The sequence below is a fragment of the Symsagittifera roscoffensis genome, chromosome 6, assembly GCF_963678635.1.
Source record: "Symsagittifera roscoffensis chromosome 6, txSymRosc1.1, whole genome shotgun sequence".
Taxonomy (NCBI): domain Eukaryota; kingdom Metazoa; phylum Xenacoelomorpha; order Acoela; family Convolutidae; genus Symsagittifera; species Symsagittifera roscoffensis.
The window spans coordinates 28,956,431-28,971,201 of NC_087067.1; the positions used below are offsets into that span (position 1 = coordinate 28,956,431).

At 36.7% G+C, this 14,771-nt stretch overlaps 1 protein-coding gene across 2 annotated transcripts in view; it reads left to right on the top strand.

Moving 5' to 3' along the window:
- Positions 1-14,771, top strand: part of LOC134847601 (long-chain fatty acid transport protein 4-like) — a 38,810-nt gene extending 24,039 nt beyond the window's left edge. Inside the window, exons 4-9 of one of the 2 annotated variants that reach the window (XM_063864712.1) lie at positions 7,409-7,689; positions 8,128-8,316; positions 8,455-8,654; positions 9,300-9,533; positions 13,489-13,643; positions 14,390-14,771. In XM_063864712.1, the coding sequence (XP_063720782.1) occupies positions 7,409-7,689; positions 8,128-8,316; positions 8,455-8,654; positions 9,300-9,533; positions 13,489-13,643; positions 14,390-14,620 (1,290 nt within the window). In that variant the 3' untranslated portion in view covers positions 14,621-14,771. The remainder of the gene's footprint in view (positions 1-7,408; positions 7,690-8,127; positions 8,317-8,454; positions 8,655-9,299; positions 9,534-13,488; positions 13,644-14,389) is intronic. The other variant, XM_063864713.1, reaches the window with a different exon arrangement.

The window sequence follows — 14,771 nt, forward strand, 5'->3', positions numbered from 1 at the left end:
AGTCGAATTATTTTTTCCCGGTCGAAATTCTTCTCGGTCGAAAAAACTCCTCATTCGAACTCGGTAGAAACATTTTTCCTTGTTCGAACACAGTCGAACTGTTTTTTCTTGATCGAAAAACTCCTCGGTCGAACTCGGTCGAAAAGTTTTTCCTTGGTCGAACACAGCCGAAATGTTTTTTTTTCGGTCGAAATTCTTCTCGGTCAAAAAAACTCATCGTTCGAATTCGGTCGAAACATTTTTCCTAGGTCGAACACAGTCAAACTGTTTTTTTTTTCAGTCGAAAAACACTTCGGTCGAACTCGGTCGAAACATTTTTCCTCGGTCGAACTTGGTCAAAATGTTTTTCCTCGTCAAAACATAGTCGATACATAGACAGCTTGGGTCGAGTCGGTCGAAACACAGACAGCTTGGGTCGAGTCGGTACATATCGAGCCTACATATCGAACATATCGAGCCTGGATCGGGACGGTCGATACATACTATTTATTGGTCGAGTCAGTCGAAACAGAAATCGCAAACCTCGACACGGCGAGGTAGCATTCTTAGTGCTCTTTGGGCAATTGAACAGTTTTTGGTATAAAAGCGACTAATTTTTCACTTTGGTACAAACAAGACAATTTTTTAATAACTTTTTTAAAAACCCACCAACCAATGTATTACAAATGACGCAAATTTGATTGACAAAAAAATCTCACGATTAATCAGCAGACTATCAACTTCAAAAAAAAAATCTTTTTAAGCAACGAGAGGCTAAGTTTTTCTTACCAAACGGAACTTTTACCAGAGTGATTTTTTACCAGAACACTACGCAAAAAAAATATGGGACCGGCCTATTTGCATTCGTGCCGCAGGTATGCGGCAATTAGATCAGCTAGAATTCAAACTCAATTAAACTGATTTGACCGCTTAGCACAAACATAAAAATTTCACCCAATCAAATTACAGCGAAAAAGAAAAGCAATTTTAAAAATGAACGGAAAAATAAAGACCGTTTCAAATTAACTCAATTCAGGCAAAATTCGAATTGCAAAATTTTTAAACATTATTCATGTTATGAGCCAAAACACAAGTGCAGTAAAACAACCAATGTTGAAAAACCAGGCAAAATACAGCACATAACTAGATCCAAATTTCGAAATTATGGCGGAAAAAAGTTTTCGGCAGCAATTAGTTGCCGATTTATGAAAAAAATCCGGGTCAAGAATTGAAAAATTGTACAATCGAGTTATTGAAAACTGGTAGGAACCTTGATTGCCCCCCGAATATCATAAGTTCCGCATTTCCCTAGTCGTTACTGCAGTAAACTACTACCACCGATAACATCAGACCTAAACTCAGTTTTTTAGCCCCCAACCTGGTAAACAACTGCGTCTGGCGAAAACTTTTTGCTATTACAAGGTTTTTTTTGTCGACGCTTCCAAATTTCGATACTTTGACATGCGACGGTACTTTTTGGACAGCACCAAGGCCATAATAGCAAATTTATCCATTTTTTTTTCATTGTAATTGATGAAAGAATACTTCCAATTTGCTGGGCGTTTTTGAGCAGAAAATCTGAAAAGTATTATTAATTTTTTTAAAAAGTTTTTCAAACCGATTGTGTTACCAAACTTCATCGGCCTTTCAAACCCGAAAATATTTTTGTTGATTACGAAATCGGTTTAATTAGAACGTTATTTTTTGCCTTACACGTTGCATTACGGCTGTTTTTCTGTTATACACTAGCCTTATATCGAAGCAATCAGTACTGCGGTTATACAACTGCTTATTGGCAAAACCAGAAGTTTCGAAAATTTTGCCAAAAGAACCAACACGTAAAGAACCAATGCGTGAGCTAAACAAAAATACAAGATTTTGTTGATTATACCTCAAACTTTTGGTTTTCGGCTATAGCTTATAGGCTAAAACTTATAGCCGACCACTCAATTTGCTTACTGCAAATATTTGCGAGAGCTGGCATTAGTCATGGTTGCGAGATAAGGAGAGAGTGCAACCTTCGATAAGGTCGTTATCCATTTCCCACAAAATCACGAAAAAAACAGAAGGGCGAGAGACTTCCAACCCAAAAACTGAAGTGGCGCAACAGAATGCTAAAATTCGCCGCCTTCATCATTGCTTGAAATTGGAGAAATCAGCGACAACGAGTGCTGGTCTGGTATGGACTATGCTGGTATGGTTATTTTTCAAAATCTGCGAGAGCAATTGAGATAAGCTTTGTGTAATTCAATCGCTTTTCCTTCTCCTGGAGTTTTCTTTTTCATCGTTGAATACTAAATACTAAATATTTTAGGAAGAACTTTTTTTCTGCGATTTGATTGGTTACCGTATTTTGTAGACTTTTAATCAAATGAGTAACTACTTATTTGCGCATGCTAAGTGTCACACGTACTAATCGCTACATCTCTAACAACTCAATAAAGATAAATTTAGATTAGTGAGGGTCAAAAAAAGCGGTTAGATTAAACTAAATTTCGCTGAGAAACCGTGAAATAATTTTTTAACCTGACTAAACAGCTTCATTACATCTGTCAATTAAATTTATTTATCAAGTCTGATAAACCTTTCTTATAAAAGGCGGTTTGGTAAAAGGTCAGTCCCCACGCGTCGAGCACTGTTTCAGGCGCACAATACCACTTGTTCCGGTTGTAAGCACCGCAGAGCAAATGCTGTCTCAAAATTAGCAATTTCACTTTCAATTGATTTTAGTCTACCAAAAAGTCAGCCTATAAAAAACCTCTATCTGCCAAGAAACCTAACTCTTTTCAAGAGCCTTTTGTCTCATTTCTCCAAAATTTGTTGCAGTTTTTAATCAAAGTTATCGTAGAGAGATAAGTTCTATCTTTGTTTCTTTCTTTCTTTCTTTCTTTCTTTCTTTCTTTCTTTCTTTCTTTCTTTTTTCTTTTTCTTTCTAATTTATTCGGGTTTTCGTCAGGATGATTTGGGTGGGATGTAGGAGTACCATGTCAGGGTCTTGGCTTTAGGGTTAAGTTTTTTTCTGTTGTAAGGTCCTAGTTCTACTTCAAAATTTGCCCATCGAGAACGTGGAAGCCAAATTGCCAGCGAAAGAGAGGCTTAAATGGTGCCATGGCTTAAGTGGATCAATATAGTCGAACAAAGATATTGCCCAAAATTGGCTGTAGCTCAGAATTTGGCAAAATTATTTCAATCTGAGTGTGGGTGCTGTTCAGGTCAGGATATTCTAAAGATAAAAGAACGACTAAGTAAAGAGAATATGCTTGAGAGTCAACTAAAAACTATTAAACTCAATCAAGCTCAACTGGTTAACCTACACTATTTATTTGTTCGGTTAAAATGAATTGGTGTTTTTTCGAACAGTTCCGAACAGTTACATACCAGCATAAAATGAAATCAAAGCATCTTCAAACTTTTTTGCCTTGATTTTTGTATGAAACACTTCTTTATATATTGCAAAAATAGTTGACCATCAAAAAAAACACTTTTTTTATTTCAACCTAATGAATGACGTCACTTTCAGAAATCGCCGTCTTTCTGAAAAATAGTAACTTTCAGATTGTTTTTCTCGAAACCATATTTTTCAAAGCTTCAACATTATGCATCATTTGACCGTCTACAACGTGTTTTTTTTTTGGTGATACTCGATTTTGCAAACGATGGCTAGAATAAAATTAGTGGGCCGAACAACAAGTACGGAACAATGATTAGATATAAAAAGTTTTTAACTAACCGATTTTGAGATTTGTTCTGCGTCAAATTCACAGCAAAACTCTGCACACATTTCCAAACTCTCCACAGTGAGAGCTGAAAGAATGCTTCCTTTGTCCCCCTCTGAAATTTCCAGTTTTTTGCCCCCCTTAAACGAGGCTACACACTCTTCTTGCTGTATCTGTTGTTGGTGAGAGGGGGGCACGATAAACAGTATAAAAACCGAAGAAGTTATCGCCAGAAACAGGAGTTTATATTGATGAAAGTTAATCATTTTATTTATCTTTCTAAGCAATTGAAAATAAAGAAAAACAGCGAATTGAAAAACAATACAATAATGCAAACAATATTTTTTTTGGGATTTTTAAAGATTTTGTGTATGTGAATGAAAAAAACTGTTCTTCTAAATAATGGTTCTAAATAGTGTTGCAATGGTTGAATGATTGAACCTGTATTAAAATTTTGATCGATATCTAGGTACTTTTCTTTTGGTAACTCAACCTTAACGTGTCAAATTTTTTAAAGCTAAGCAGTGGAACTTCTTGCGTAACAAAAACTATAATTTTCAAACAAGAGCTAAGAATAATTTTAAATGATAATTTTAGTGCTATATGGTGTAACACGTTTTCATTAAATTGTTTTCCTCGTCAGCTCTCTTTCGACCATGGTATGTTTTGACTCCAAATTTCTATTGCAAACTTATGTTACAATAATATCCTGAAAGTCCCCAACGCAAATACATTTTGCAAGTTGCATATGCTGGATGAAAAGAAAAACAGTTGCGTTAAAACAATACACTGACATTTTTTAAAATAAAAAATTCTCCTGCATAACAACTTCAAACAAAAAAATGGAAAACCAAATCTATTTAAAACGACATGATTTTTTCGAAAATGAAATGTTTAAATGTCATCGTTTTGGGGCCGAGTTCAATATCTTGTATTAATAGGTATTAATAGGTACAAGATTAATAGGTATTAATAGGTACAAGATAATTAACATCAAATCAACTCGATCATGATTACCTGAAATTTTTGAATAAACACCATGAAAACCACACCCATACTACTCCCTGTCACCCACTACGGGAGGCTGTTCAATTGAATCGAAGTCTGTTACCAAATCACTTTGGGAAATTGATTTGCAAAGAGGCTAGAAACGTTTTGGCAACAAACAAATGGGGAGGAACTTTGTATTAGGGTATGTTTTAGTTTTTTAAAATTTTTTTCTTTTTTTTTCTACGCAAAATCAGGTACCGTAAATAATTGTCGAACTGGGTTGAGTGATAAATCATATTAAAGCCCTTACAGCCGTAATTAGAACCACATTAAAAAATTTTCGTCTTATTTCGAAAGAATAAAGCGAGCGAGCAGTCTAATTTAGACCTTTAACCTCTTAAAAGCTTACAATAGCTTAATTTGAAACGTAAAAACTTAAACTTACTTGGGTAGAGTTAGTATGCTTTGAGTATTTTAGCGCCATTTTGGAGTCAAAATTTTCAAAAATTTAAAAAACTGCAGAAAAGTTTTTTTTCTTTTTTTCGTTTTTCTAGTAACTTTTCTTTAAAAGTTGATTTTCAATTTGCTTATTTTAATATGGCCGTCAAATATACTTAATGCCCCGTTTTTTGTTCTGCTTCTTTTATCACACCACGCCAAAAAAAACGACAATGTTTTGAAAACAAAACGTTGTTGTATTTTTTTAAGACTATGGTCGGAACATTCTGTGCTGCTTGCCCAGTAACCGGCTGTCCTTGTTTTCATTTTTTGATTATTATTCATTTTTGAAGGCAAATCCTGTCGATGATACTTAGCTTACTAATTTTCTACGCGATCGTATATTCATCGAATCACACCACGCACTAAAACCGACACTAATTTGCAGAAAAGTAAGAAAAAAATTTTTTTTTTATGAATGTGGTCGGAACATTATGTGTTCTTTGCACAGCAACCAGCAATCCTTGTTTTTTTTTATAATTTTTTGCTGTTTTCTTTCGAAGCACGAGTTAACTGAAATGAGTCTCTAATTTACATAAAATAAGCCTTAATGAGTTGAGCCACCCTACAATACGTAGAGATTATTGATTTATATACTAGCCCGAATCACGCCTGGGATAAACTTACAATCCGCCTTCGTAAATAATAATTGTAGTTCCTGCGAATTGCAGAGGAGCTATCAGTAGGCCTTAGCAGTCCTGTCGAGGATAGTCCATTTGTGTTATCTCCCCACATTCCAGACAGTGTTATTTTGCTGAGCGAAGCTGTTTTTTTTTGCGACTCAAGGCCGTTTTTTTATCGTCTATAATTAGTAGCAAAAAGTTCGGACAGACAGAATTAATTAAAATGAGCAATCCTTGCTTTTTGACGTTTTTTTGCATGCAAAATCTGAAGACGAACAACCTTGAATTTTTTGTCAGGCCAAATTTAAGATGCGAGATCTTCGGATATCCGAAGGTTATGCTAGCCTAATTTTCAAATACTGCAATGAACATCCAGATTTTACTATAGAACAGTTAGCAAAGTTATTTAAAAAACGAAACACAGAAAAAAAAACAGATTAGGCCGCACAAAAAAAACAAACGGCAGTGAAGATGATCAAATCATTTAAAATTTGGAAACTAATCGCAGAAATCGATAGCCACCCTGAGCAGTAATTTTCCTGTTTCAATGCTTACTATTCGACGCTTCGGATGCAATTGCCCGCCGTGGTTATAATTTTCGAGCAAAACTCTGCTTTATGAACTTTCGACGTTATGTTTATTTCAGTTTTAATTTCGGTTGATGTCTAGACAGTTGCTCTTTTTAATTAAGTCTGTCTGTCCGAACTTTTTGCAACTCTCTATAGAACTCTTACGTGGTACCACTATTGCAGCCAAATTTGGTCAGGTTGTGGTAGACCTGAAGCTGGAGGTCAAGTGAGAGCTTGTCCTCACACACTATAATTAGTAGCAAAAAGTTCGGACAGACAGAACTAATTAAAATGAGCAATCAGTGCTTTTCGATGCTTTTTTACATGCAAAATCTGAAGCCGAACAACCTTGAATTTTTTGTCAGACCGAATTAAAATTGCGAGATTGTCGATTATCGAATGATTATGCTAGCCTAATTTTTAAATACTGCAATGAACATCCAGGTTTTACTATAAAACTTTCTTTTCGAAGCTTCGGATGCAATTGCCCGCCGTGGTTATAGGTTTTGAGCGAAACTCGGATCTACTTAACAATCTCCCTCCCCCTATTGTATCTACTAAAGAATCTCCACCCCTGTAAATAAAAACAGTAAATTCGCACAAGAGCATTGTATGTAAATTCGGATTTTGCTGCATTCTGATTGGTCGACAGTTCGCTGCAAGTACCCCGCAGTAACGATCTCCTCCCCTTTCTTGAAAGGGGGATTGTTAAGTAGATCTCGTAACTCTGCTTTATGAACTTTCCACGTTATGTTTATTTCAGTTTTAGTTTCCGTTGATGTCTAGACAGTTGCTCTTTTTAATTAATTCTGTCTGTCCGAACTTTTTGCAACTCTCTATATCATTGCCATTGCATGGGATCGAATACACAATCTGACGATTTCAAAGTGAACGCCTTACCACTTGCTAATAGCTTACCCTAATAGCTTGAATACGATACAATTTTTAACTAGCATACTCTTCGAGAGCGGTTGGAACAAGAATTCCAAGCTTAAATACTTCTAAATTAGTCAAGGATATTCGACAATTTTAGATTGACCAGGAAACTAAAAAACTCCAGGACTTAACTTTCATTCGGCCCAAAATAAATTACGACGACACCGTTCTCTACATTTTCACATCAGGAACAACCGGTCTGCCCAAAGCGGCCAATTTGAAAAATTCTAGAATAATCTCGATCGGGATTTCATTCAACGAGGTTCTGAAGACGACGTGTGAAGACATTATTTGGTCACCTCTACCGTTGTATCATTCCAATGCAGGACTGTTAGGGGTCACCCAAGTGCTGACGAGAGGATGCTGCATGGCTTTCAGGCAAGCAGATTTCTTCCGGTAGAAGCGCATTTAGGTCTGTGCGAGAGCTGTGAAAGGCTCAAGAATTTTTGACGATGGGGAGGAGAGGCTTGAAAAAATTGGTATTTTTTCAAGTTCAGCTATTTTGAACATTTTTAGCTCTCCCGAAACCTGGTAATGATCATATCTAGTGCAAGTTTCTGCGCCGCAGGTTTTTTTGCAAACAAATTCCGTTATTGGGCACACAAAAACAGCGTTGTTTGGCGCGCAGTACACCTCAAAAGCATATATTCGTTCCATGGGCGTCTTTAAAAAATTTTAATTCGTTAATAAGCCAGATATGCTGATATGCTGATATGCTAAAAAGGTTCAAACAGCCATTGACCCAAAAAAGCAGAACAGCTCGTATGCTAGTTAATTTCCCTAGTAAATAAATGATCTTGATCTTTAATTGTTTAGATCAAAATTTTCAGCCAGTAGTTTCTGGAAGGACATCAAAGAATCAGAAGCCACCATGTTCATCTACCTGGGGGAGATCTGCAGATACATCTACGCGCAGCCAATCACAAGCGAGGAAACTCAGCACAAACTCAGACTCATCTTCGGAGCCGGACTCAAAAAGGAATTGTGGAAGTCGTTTTTGACAAGGTTGACAATGTTAACAATTTTTGACCATTAATTCCAATGAACGCACCTTAATTTTCATTGACAACAGGAGCTTAATTATCCTTGATCTGCTGTTGATTTTGGGCCGTATATCAGAAAAGAGCTGGATTTTGTTTTCAGGTTCCAGATTCCGAAAGTGCTGGAACTCTACGGTTCGACTGAAGGAAACGCCAACACCATCAACTTATCACAGAGGGAGGGCGCATGTGGATTCTTTAGTCGTCTCTTCCCCTCTGTCTTCCCGATCACACTTGTCAAAGTGGACCCCCAGGGAAGTTTAATAAGAGATGCACAAGGAGTGTGTGTCAAGTGCAAACCAGGTGCGATAAAATTATTTTAAAAATAACCAATAAAAACTCAGTTGAGTTACCCAGGTCGAGGAACTCACTTTTCATATTTAAAATTGAAAGTCGAGCTCAGTGTCGACGCTCGGCAAAAAAATTCTCTTTCAAGATAGGTTTTGTTATATCTGGCTTCTGTCTAACGAAGTGAAGCTTAGAATTCTCCGGCCGAGAAAGTCGTAACATACACGAATCCGGTCAAAACGGTCGAAAAATATATGGCTTCGGTAGATCAAAATTGACCGAAAAGTAGATTTTTACCCAACTTTGGTCGAAACGCCTGAAACATAACTGGATTGGTTTGAAGAAAAAACGTGTTGTAGTTTTTGCGCCAACACCGTCGTGCTGAGCCAGTTTTGACTAGGAAAAAGAAACAATTCCATCAAACACATTTTTTTCATTGCCGGATTAAACCATAAAGTAACTTCACACAACAAATAAAAACTTAGATAGGTTTTTCAGAATAAGTTCTGTGCTTATCTATAATTGCGTGATTTAATCTCGTTAAATCATACTCTAGTATTCGACTTTTTCCTCGCCGAGCAGTTTATGATTTACATTTGTAAACCAAGAGAGGCCAAACCCGGAGGGTGACTACTAAAACATATCTAGATTGTTTATCAGGTGAGCCAGGTCAAGTAGTGGGCAAAATCATTGCGAATGACGCTATCAGCAAGTTCGACGGATATGTTGCGAAGGACGAGACGCAGAAGAAGATAGCGAGAGATGTGTTCAGGAAGGGGGACCTGGCATTCCTCTCGGGGGACACTCTGGTCATGGACAGGGAGGGCTTTCTCTTCTTCAAGGACAGAACGGGGGACACTTTCAGGTGGAAGGGGGAGAATGTTTCCACTACAGGTAATTCAAATGGCCTCTCTTTTTCTACTCTCACCAACCCCTCTCTAATATTGATAGATGTTTATAAAAAAGTCTTCTGCATTCTCCACATCAATATGCCTATCCTGTGACTGTTGTGTGGCAAAACTGCAGAATCGGCAGACAGGGAAATCCATGAGAAAAAAATCAATTTAGTGTATTCCACTACAAGGCTGATTTTGTTTGATCTTCTCTCGGGTGTGGAATCCAGAGATGTATGAAGCGACAACTCGTAACCGGAGACCATTTGTAAGAGACGGCAATTCGTAACAATAATTTAAGGGGCAAACAATAATTTATGCGAATATTCCTCTCGTGCCGAATGTATTTCACTTGCCATTGCCTTGTTTCGCATTGTCGCCTGTTACGAACTGACGCCTATTACGAACTCCATTACGAGGCCAAACTGAGTATTTTGTGAATTTAAAGCGAATTCCACGACACAGACGCTCCCTTTCTTCTTATTTTGTTCTTTCATTTTCTTTGAGCGTTCCGATAAAACTTTAAAATGTTTGAAGATTTGTCTCTTGAATCCAGGAGCCTACCGACACAATATTGTGCGCATATCCAGTGCATAGTTTGGCCTCATAATTAATCGTCTGTTACAAATTGTCGCCCTGCCCCAGAGATGAATGGAAAACACATAGTGCAGCTCCAAATGACACCTCAATTTGTACCTATAGTTAGAGTACACCCAGCAATTGAAAAAACTTGCTCTCCACGTTTGTGTCGTTTTTTCTCCAATTATTCAAGATATAGGGTTGAAATTTCGTTAAAGGCCGAACAAAGTTATTTGAAAAAGCTAGCTTGAACGACATCTTGTTTTGAAGGCGTAAAACAGATATTAATTTATGACAAGTCTAAGCGGAAATCTTTCCGTGGAAACATACTGGCAGACAACACAAAGAATATGAGTTTATTGGCTCGGATAACTTTATTGCGAAGCTGACGAGCTTGCATTAATCTTCATGCCACAGAAACTTGGCTGACGAAAGTTGAAATATTTACTTGGTTTGGCGTGAAACATGACTAAAAAAATGTAGAGATTTTCTTCACTGAAGATTGAAATAATCCTAAAAAAATTATCCCGCTAATATTTTTGAAAAATAGTTGCTGCAATCTATATTCAAAATTCTCATCAGCAAATCTATCTGTAAATTTTGTCAAACCTTCTGGGATAAAAGCCCGAGACCTTTAAATGTCGGTCTATCATTTTTCCGTGGCAGAAAGAGTCGGGCAAGCGCATGAACTTTGCAAAGAACAAATTTGAGCACAAACAAAATAATTTGTGATGTCTGTTAATACGTTCTCACAGCAAGATCCCATCTAAAAATAGTTATGGTTACATGGTTATTTGATGCCTTGAAAACTAACTTTGTAAACTCTTTACTCTTAACCTTTTCCTTTAACTCTTTCCAGTTAATTTCATTCAGCATGTTACAAAATTCAAGCCTATTTCTAAAAAACTTGCAGACAAACAACAAAAAGTGATCGGGTAGAATGTCAAAATCAACATCTGGTAGAATGTCAAAATCATATTCTACGCCTAGTCAAAATAAAATCTATTTAATTTAAGGTTATAATTGGAACATTTCAGGCTAGAGGAGTATATTTAAAGGGAAAAAATATCAAAATATGTTTAAGAGTCTTCATTTTAAAATGAAATTCACAACAGTTTTTATATAGTGATTTTCCAATGATTGTGTAATTTCCATGACAAAAACATCCAAATGACCCAAAATTTGAAATGATAGTGCAATAAGTCGACTGAAATAGATTCATAAACGGCTCTGCTTTCCTTTAAAATTTTGTTCCTGGATTTTTTTGTTGGTTTTTCATTCACCCAGATTTGTCTTGATAAAAAATCATTAATGCATTAAAACCTATCACACGGATTTTTTCACGAATTTTTTTATTCAGTTTCTGGGACCGTCAGAAGCCTTGAGTTGTGTTTTTGATCAACGATTTATCTTCATTTGTCATTTGACCTAGAATTTCCTTTTCTCGACAACAACTATTTTTGATGTTACAAAAGAGATGAAAAAACGAGAAACAAAAGTTATGTTAAATTAATGGCCATTCGAAGGTTTTCAAATTGTTTGCAGCAGCTTCCATGCTGATTTTTTGTCATAATAAAAAGGCAATAACCGAATGAAAAAACTTTCGGGCGAATAAGACGAGTCTTTATCACGAATTCGCAGAACTAAGACCAAAGTTGAGCTATTTTACAGCGATTTCTACTCTGAGACTACAGCCATCAATTTTGTGGTTAATTTTATTTCACCAATTAATTGTCAATGTTTTAAACATATTTGTGACCTGGGTGACAAATCAGGAACAAAAATTACCTTGAAAACTACAAATATTTATTGAATTCTCCCATCTGAAACAATTTCAAACTGTTCGAACACAGCGTTTTTGGACAGCAGGAATAAAGCGTTTTTCTTAAATTGGACCACACGAAAAGAGCGTACGTAGAATGAAACTAAATTTTTGCTGCTTGCCAACAATGCTCGAGTGAACGCAATTGACTTGAATACAAACAAGACTGCTCGTATCAAGGCAAAGCCCTGAATGTTCCGACAGCCTTTTAAGGTTTATCGAGCAGTGGTAACATAAAGAAATTAAATGTAATAAAAGAAACAAAATTTTTTTTCTCTAAAATTTGAATTTTTTAAACAAAATCATCCCCCCACACGCCATACAAAGAACAAAAGACTAGATTTTGCTCATTGCTAACGAATAAATTACGACAAATAAGCTTCTTTCAACCATTTGGAACGATTTCTAAGACGGATTAAATCTCCGCTCACGCGTTAATAGCGCAAAATATATCGCGCGTTAATTGTCCCAAATTGGCCAAAATGGCAATCTTTAAACAAAAAATTATCACAGGTAAAAAATCTTTTCAAATTTAAGCTCCAGACAACAATACTCTTTGAATGATATAGAAAAAAATCCGTCAAAAATGGCTAGTTAAAAAGTCGACATTTGTCTGAAGAAAAAAAAACCCACCCCGAGCGCAAATATTCCGTTACTTTTGTATCGAAAGTCGGAACAACAAGACTGCTCGTATCAGGGCGAAGCCCTGATTGTTCCGACGGCCTTCTAAGGTCTATGGAGCAGTAACAACATGAAAAAAGTCAAATGTAAATGAATAAAATTAAATTTTTTAGTTTAATTTGAGATTTTTTGTAAATACATCCCCCCACACGCCATATTAGGTACAAAGCGATAGATTTTCCTGCTATTAGCAAATCAATTATCACATTTAAGCACTTTCAACAAAGTTGGAACAATTTTTAAGACGGATTAAATCTCCGCTTACGCGTTAATAGCGCGAAATATATCGCGCGTTAATTGTCCCAAATTGGCCAAAATGGCAATTCTTAAACCCCCATAACTTTACAAAAAATGATCACAGGTGAAATGTTTTTTTTTTTCAAAATTAGGCTCAGGACAACAAAAACTTTCGAATGATATTTTAAAAAATCCGTCAAAAATGGCTAGTTAAAAAGTCGAAATTTGTCTGAAGAAAAAAAACCCACCCCGAGCACAAATACTCTGTTACTTTCCTTACGAAAGTCGGAACAATAAGCTTGTGATTAGATGTAGAGACTATGCACCGTGCTGAATTAGTAATATGTGGAATCAGATTAAAGAGAAGAGAACCTTTTAAAAAAAATCTATTATTTTTGGACCCGATTATCAAAAAAGCACTAAATATGGCCTTATTTTTGACAGAACTTCCGACTGATACCAAAAAAATATCAAAGCTTATGGTTCTCCAATCCATGTATGTCATCGACGTCCGCTAAGGTCTATTTTTTCGGGGGCTCCGGCGCTTTGCGGACTTCTTCCATTTTTATTATACCATATTTCCGGAAGTAGTGTTATTATGAGTATTATTGCTACTTTTTTGTTCTGTGTTCCGTAGAAGTGGAGGCAGTAATGTTTCCGGCTGTGGGCCACAAAGATGTGATCGTGTTCGGAGTGGAGTTGCCGCATTGCGACGGGCGGGCGGGCATGGCAGCCATACTGGATGATCAAAAAGACCTCGACCTGTCACTTCTCACAGTCGTCATCAACAGAGTGAGCAGTGACGCATTGCATTTGAAAAATTAACATTTTCTCGACTTTTTTTTTCAAACTAACTCAGTTTCTTTGCTCTCCTAGGAAAAAAAGGAAAAAAGATACACTTGGGTGCAGGGGCGGATCTAGGATTTTCTCGAGGGGGGGGGGCGGATTTTCAAAAAATTTTCCAAAATTTTGACGACTTTTTTTTTTTTAGGTCGACCAAATTGATTTTTCGAGCTCTCCCAAAGCACTGTTTTGCCCCTATTTTTGCCCGTTTTTGGGCACTTTTTGAAAAATTTTGACAAAAAAATAGCGTTTTTTTGGCGCGCGCTCCCCCTCAAAGTTAGTATATATTGGCGCCAAAGGCGCCTTTAGAAAAATTTTAGGGTCGGTCGGCCAAAAAGGGATTTCTGAAAAAGTATCAAAGAGGGACCCTTTGGGTCGGCAGGGGGTCGAATCCCTGAGGGGGGGCTCCGCCCCCCCCCCCTAAATCCGCCCCTGCTTGGGTGTTTTTGAAAGATTTTGACACTAAAAAATTGAGTGTTTCACCGCTTTTCCCTTCCAAAACTTCGCTCCTGATTGTGGTTGATATGCAACTCTGTTTTTTCCACTTAGACTCATCGAAAACCTAGTAAAGCCTAGTAAAAGGAAAGCCTAGTAAACAAAAAATCTATGTGAAGAATTATAAAGCCATAAAATTACTAAAAAGTGAAATGAAAGGCCAACGTTTTGCAGACTTAACAAGTTTTATCCATTTTCAGAATCTGGCTTCGTATGCGCGGCCTCTTTTCCTTCGTCTGCTAGACCAAAGTGAGCACTACTTGACGGGCACTTACAAACTGAAGAAGACAGAACTTGTCAAGGAGGGTTTTCTAGACGTACCCGCCGAACACCTCGAAAGCGTCTATTACTACGACATGAAAACTAAACAGTACTTGCAAATGGACGAGCAAGTTAAACAGAAAATAGTCGACGGAGAAATCAAATTCTGAAAATACCTAAAACACATAAGGTTTAAAAGAACTCGATGATGTAATCACAGGTGCTAGATATAATTTTCTTCAATTTCTTTAAAATCAGTGTCCTCTGATTTTTTCATCAGCCTTGAGATTTCGAAATGCTGAAATTTAACCAAAACAAAAT